Genomic DNA, 6988 nt, shown 5'->3' on the forward strand with positions numbered 1-6988 from the left:
CTATGATCAGCAGAAAAAGTTGCCATTTCTGTTGCTGAGAGCCCTAGGTGTAGCTTCCACAGACAATTGCCTTTAGTGGCTTTTGTATATAAAGCCATAGATGGTTAAATAGATGCACTTTTGCATAAGCTATTGGAAAACACTTAGGTCTAAATTTGAAGATAAAACTTTTCTGTGTATGTACATAGACACTCTACACTGATAAAAAGTAGCTTTTTATTACAGGGATTCCAACTGTAAACTGGTAGCTGTTAATATATCTTGACATTTAGATTTTCTATATTATGAGATCTTGAGAAATAATGAGAACGAGTGTATGAGTTCTCCTGTATTTCCTGCCAGAATGAATGAGATCCTCTCATGTTTGCCAAGAACATAAAGATCACTTAAAACACAAACTGGCAGATTTCCGATCTGCCTCTACCAAACACAGTGCGTTTCCCAGTTTCATAAAAGTGCTTTTCTCCCTAACAGAAGACAGTGATGATAATCATAGCAATCAGTCCAAAATACAAACAGGATGTGGAAGGGGCTGAATCCCAGCTGGACAGGGATGAACACGGCTTACATACTAAATACATCCACAGGATGGTAAGCAAGGACATGCATTTGCTGTTCTACAAAGACTCTGTCTCTTCTTCTCAAAAGACAAATGTGTCTCCAAATGGCAGGTTCTTTGCTTTGTTTTCTCTAATCCCTATAGTTAAACACCCCCCTTTGGAATTCATTAATCCTCCCTCTCATCAGCTACATATGCTCATTAACATCTGCTAAGAGGTTCAAGGAAGAAGAATCCTATTAAACATGCTCATCTTATTTCTTCATATTATTTATTGTTTGATTTTTTTTCCCCTCCTTCACCTTCTTGAGCCCTTGTTGCCCTGTCATATAGCCCTGAGCACAGTCTTACCTAACACTGCCTGACCTTCCTCCCTGCCAGCCAGCCCCTATCACTTCAGCCATTCTGTCACTGAGGTATTTTTTTGGGCAGCAATAAGGCTGGCTGAAAGGTGGAATTGCAAAGCAAAGGCCAGAGCTGCAAAGAGGGGTTCCTGGGGGGACAGGGTGGCAGAGGACCAGCGGGGGTCACAGACGCCCGTCTCTGCAGCCTGTCACAGGACAGACATTTAGCCCAGGAGAGCCCACAGAGCCGTGAAACCCATCCTTTCTCCCTCGGTTCGCAATTTGGTGCCTTTCTCACCCTAAAACCCATCAAATTCCCCTGTTTGATCCTGCGGTCAAACTTCTCAAAAGCTGTCACCAACAGATGAGTTCTCAGTAGTACTTTGCTGTCTTTACCACCCCAGAGATGCCTCTGTCCTGGGACATGGGGGACAGGCTCGGTCCCAGCTCAGACACAGAGCTGCGACATGGGGAACAGGCTGTGTCCAAGACATGGAGCTGGCCTCTAGCAGAAATCTTTCACCTCATTGGAGATTGAACAGGGGCCTTAGTCAAGTCAAACTTTGTCAGTTCTAGATGGATTTCATGGGATTGCATCTGCAACTAAACTCACAATTATTTCACGCCACAGAACTAAATGCTCAAGAAACATTGACAGATCTTTCCTGTATCCTTTCTGTAATAATGAAGAACCAGATTAAGTGGCCAAACAAAGTGATACCAAGTCCACCAGCAGTAGATGAAATCACTTAGCAGAAGAGCAGTTTAAGCAACAAATGTTTTTACGCATAGGATACAGATGCATATGAAGAAAAAATGTGTCATTACAATAAACCTGTCAATTTGTTCTGTTCTAGATGCAGATCGAGTTTATACAACAAGGAAGTATGAACTTCAGATTCATCCCTGTGCTTTTTCCAAATGCCAAAAAGGTAACATACATGCATGCATATATATTTGTCACATGATTAAGCACATATTATTTTGATCACAATGCACTAGATAAAATCTTAAACTCCGAACCTTCAATTTCTTGGTTCTTAATATCCTACTAGTAATATTCCAAAGCTACATTTGACATGAAAAGTTGGTAGTTTTATGTACATACAAATAAAAAACATTTAGTCCACAATATAAATCAGTGCATAAATGTATTTCTGATGATGAACGTATAACTAAAACTTAAATTGTCTTGAGCATTGAAAGGATTTAAATGGAGAGAGACATCTATCCAGCAAGCATGCTTTTTATATTAACCCTTTTATAATTTTATCCAGATGTAATGCCGATGAGTGAGATGGGAGAGATTTATGGTTGATGTGAAGTGAGGATCTGGAAGAGGGTGGGTTGAGAATATAAAAATAAAGAGGATAATAAATATTAAAGTACTAGGCCATTGCTTGAACTTTGATGGGCTCATCAAAGGCAAACTATAAGGTTTTTTAGGACTTCCAATTTCATCTGCCCTCCTTATTGGTTTTGAAGATCCATTTGAGAATAAGAAATAAGTAATGCAACAGATTCCCATACCCTTCTTCCTCACTCTGAGAGAATCTCTTGGATTTTTACAAGGCCAGAAAAGCTAAACGGCTTCAGTTATAGTTGAGAAACTGCATTCTTCCGTGAACTTAGAATGGATATATTGGATTTGTGTTTGCTTTTCTTCACTAAATGCTGTGTGCACTGCTGGGTAGCTGTCATGTTACCCTTTGGTACAGCTGCATTTTGGAAAAGTATGGAAAGATTCTCTATATTTATTTGGGTGCCCAATTTTTGGAACATAAGTAAAGATTTAAACAAGGTTCACAGTGACTGTAGGGCCGTGAAGTTCCTTGTGGATTTGAGTGTGATAAACTTCTTTATTTAGGCACTGACTTAATATAAGCTCAGAAATTTGAAAACACATCCCTGGCTTTGTAAAATATGTGAGGTCCTTTGGAATGAACAGTGCCTCCGGTATTTCAGGTCATTCAGCTCCCTTCCTGAACAGTCTCGGTCTGGTACTTGTCTTAAGTATGAAAAGCTGGGAGACAGCACTGGTGGGAATTGGGCAGACCAAAGGCAGTGAACTGGTCAGCATTTTCGGTCAGTCTTTGCAGCTTGATCTTGGGGGAAAGGGCAGGACTGCTCCTAACTTTGGGGACTCCTTGACTGCCTGCCATGCAACCAGACCGTGCAGCCTGCAGCCGCGTGGCACCTCAAGGATTGCAGAGAGAAGCAGCCCAGCAGGCGCTATAGCTGCCTTTGGGCCTTGAGGCAGACACAAGAACAATAAACTTACATTAATTTTGGCTGAACTTTACGTATCAAAAGACTATTTAGCATATAGCAGCAGCTCTCTCAGACAGTGATCTATAAGGAATTTCCAGGGTTGGTTTGTTCAGCTGCTCCTATCAAAGCATCAGGCTCCAGGCAGCTTTCCTGCCCATCCTCCGTAGTCCACATCACTCTTCAGTTTTTTGAGAGGTGCCTTTCACTTCTACATAATGCAGATCAGCATTTTCTATTGCTGTTAAGCTTTGCTCTCTTTTTTCACACTTTTTTTTGGTACATCATCTACCTTCATCTAACTAGTTAACGATAATATAACTTGTAGTCCACATCACTCTTTTTGAGAGGTGCCTTTCACTTCTAAATAATGCAGATCAGTATTTTCTATTGCTGTCAAGCTTTGCTCTCTTTTTTTACACTTTTTTTTGGTACATCATCTACTTTCATCTAACTAGTTAACGATAATATAACTGAGGACATCCTGGGTGGAAGGAGAGTGCCAGAGCCTGAACAAGTTGCAGCAATAAAGTCTGTGGGCAGGAAGAGTAGGTGAGGTACCTGAAAAATTACATGTATATGTAAAATTGGATTATGTCGGCAGGCAAATTGCTTTCATTTTGTCTTTTTTTTTACACTGTCCTTTATGTGTTCGAGTACTACTGTAGCTGGCAGTGGAAAAAAGCAGGGGAGCAAGGTTTGGAAGGTTTAGTTTGGGGATGTGGCTATTCGCTGAGTTATCTGACATGAAGCACATCATAGAGCACTGCTGGTATGTGAAAGACAGTTGACCTCCAACAGGAAGGGATCTATGTGATCCAATGAGCGTTCATTAGGAAATCGAATAATAAGGGGAAAAAGCACAACATACAGTTAAGGTGGAATTGGCATTCCCAGCTTCCCACCGTCCACTGCTAAAGGAAACTTTGGTCTTGCTGGTTCAAGGCTTGCATCAAGTCAATCCACAGAAATGTGTCCTCCTGATCTGGTCATCCAATGACCAAAGCATTAAGCTGTGATTGCCTCATTCTGGAGGTTTCCTCTGGCAGAGCAGAGGCAGCTGGAGGCGTGAGGTGAGCAGAGTTGGCTCCACACAAGCCAGGAAAACTCAAACGGTGCTCCACTGATGCACAACCTTGCCCTCTGCACTAATACGCTCTGCCCTCTTCCTACCAATTTCATCCTCAGAGTTATCAAATACTCTCTGTATGGCATAGAGAGAATTTCCTCTTTGCTTACAGATACACAGCTGAATTTAAAAAAAAAATTAAAGGGTGTAACCATTTTCCCATTACTCCCACCCGGTATGACAGCCAGTGTTGCAGAAAAGCCCCTTTCTCACTTTGACAGCTCTCCTTGATCAAAATAGCAACTATAATCATCCCTTACCCCTACACACCTCCCTCAAGTTAAAATTGTTGCCAGAGTTGATTAGCATGCAGGTACTTTTTCACCAAGTTCATTATGGAAGATATTAAATGAAATTGGCCACAGGAGCAGTTCTGGAAGAAAGGCACAGAGCATGTCTCTGGATGTATAGTGCCTCTCTCATTATATCCCCACTTGCTGGCTTCTTACTTACTATACACTTCTCACACTAATTTCCATCTTTTCAAGCTTAACTAATGATTTCCTATGTGGATTTATATCAAATGACTTGCTGAAGTCCAGCCCGACTAGGTCTACTGCCTTTCCTTCCTCCATAAAAAATATAGTTCCTTATCAAAGACAGAAAGAGGACTCGTTTGGTGTAAACCCTTGCTGTGTTTGATCATATTTCTTTCTATGGATCTTAACAAGATTTAGTAAAGAAACAAATTTTAGGTAATAAGGATGTGCATGTGCATGCAAACATAGTTATCTTTCTTTTTCCCAGTAACATTTGAGTCTCTTGGCCAATTTCAAACAGCTGTGTCAAAGGAATAAAGTTCACAAAGATTAAAATCCATTCCTATGCAAAAACAGACTTGCAGGCAGAGACCAGAAAACTTATTCATGCTCCTACCAAAGGGAACACTGTGGGATCTTACCCTTGTTGTGTCCACCTGGAAGAGCAACATTTTAAAACCTCCACTTTGGGGAGACCATTCACCAAAGCCTATACTTTCTTGGCCACTGGAGAAAGAAGGCCAGGCTTGATAGATACCTCCGCCATTCACCAAGCTGCTTGTTCAGAAGCCTAGGGGAAGTCAGACCAATAGGTCTGGATGCCTGCATGACTTACCTCCTTCTTCTTGTACATACATCCTATAGATCTAACAAAGTGGTTGCATCAGTTAACACAAATCACTCCCTGAGCAGTGGAAATGACGCAGCCTTGTTCCTGCAGCCATACAGGCCAAGGCAAAGATGGCCAATTTGAGAAGCATGAGGCTTGGGAATTAAAGATTTGGACTGCAGCTAAGCTGTTTGTTGGCAGGCAGGACACGTGCTGCCCATGCCAGGGCATCCCCTTGTGAGGTGCCAGAGATGTGGTGCATGCCAGCAGATTTTTGCTCTGTCCTCTTGGATCTAGCTCCACTGGTTTGGCAGGGACTGTGCTGCTCCTAACAGGGGCCACCTTGGGAAAATACTGTCCTGCTAAATAAGAGGTCCAGGGAGCAAATGCTGGATGTCTTGACTGCTCATGTTGCTTATCTGCAGTTTCACTTTGGCTGTGTTCTGGTGTCTCCAGCAACAGCTCTCCAGAAAGAAATTTCCATCTCCACCATTGACACAAGCTGGTTTTGATCAAAGATCAGTCTTTGACCTTCTTTTAATTTGTGGTATGATAATAGCCCTTCACCTCTACACATCTAGGCTATCCATACATAAACCTCTCAAGGCTGTGGAGACATGGGAACATGAGGTCTGAGCAGGCTCTTTCCCATCAGCCCACTGTCACTGTCCATGGCCGTGGTGCTCCCAGCTTCATTATCTTAATGGGCATTAGCCAACGCCTCTGAAAGGCTGCGTCTTCCCCAGGATTGAGGGAGTGGTGGATGTTTGACACTTCTAATCTGGAGATGCATTAGTCTCTCCTTGAGCTCAGCATCAGTCTCAGCCTCCTGCTCAGAAGGTGTCTAGAAGACACCATGCTTGGTGAAGGTAGATGCAAGGGGAAGGGGGAAAATGCTGTGAGGATGAGAAATGCTCCCCTGTGGTCCTACTCTTTCGCTGTTGATTCTCATCTCAAGGTTGAACATGTTGTATGGCTTGTTCTGCAGCTACTAAGGTGGCAGCCTTTCCCTGGCTGAGGCACTGAAATGTCTCCCTTCTCTTCTCAGTGTTTATTTTCACAAGCCTTTAGATGCCTGTCACTGAGATCTGACTTCCTTTGAAACGTGGTGAAATTAGCCAACATGATGGCAGAAAAGAAGGAGAGACAGGCAAGCTGTGAGATCACACTAAGTTCATTTATTTAGGAACCCAAATACAATTCTGAAGCCAAATTAAAATTTCTTGTTGTTACAGGAAGTGCCTAGAACAGACAAAATGAAATTTTGCTTGGCAGGCTCTGATGTAATCTGCAAGATTCTGGTACAGATTCAGAATTTATGGGATTTCACGCTTTTTTTGTTGTTTTTCAGGAACATGTGCCTACCTGGCTGCAGAATACTCACATTTATAACTGGCCAAAGAATAAGAAGAACATCCTTTTGCGGTTACTGAGGGAGGAAGAATACGTTGCTCCTCCAATAGGACCTTTACCAACACTCCAGGTTGTGCCGTTATGAACATTATTACTTAAAGTGCACGACAAGCAGTTGTTGAAGGGTTGTTCTTGGCAGGGAGCCAGCGCTCTTCCAGATGGCTCTTTTTATGACAGAAGACACTC

General features: G+C 42.4%; 1 protein-coding gene across 1 annotated transcript; it reads left to right on the forward strand.

Annotated features, from left to right (window-relative positions):
• Positions 1-335: 335 nt before the first annotated feature.
• LOC104470836 (adapter protein CIKS-like) lies at positions 336-6988 on the forward strand. The gene is made up of 3 exons (XM_010085904.1): positions 336-591; positions 1761-1835; positions 6741-6988. The coding sequence occupies exons 1-3, from the start codon at positions 484-486 to the stop codon at positions 6885-6887; spliced, it is 330 nt and encodes a 109-aa protein (XP_010084206.1). The 5' UTR covers positions 336-483; the 3' UTR covers positions 6888-6988.

The sequence above is a fragment of the Pterocles gutturalis genome, unplaced genomic scaffold (assembly GCF_000699245.1).
Source record: "Pterocles gutturalis isolate BGI_N339 unplaced genomic scaffold, ASM69924v1 scaffold32525, whole genome shotgun sequence".
Classification (NCBI taxonomy): Eukaryota; Metazoa; Chordata; class Aves; order Pterocliformes; family Pteroclidae; genus Pterocles; species Pterocles gutturalis.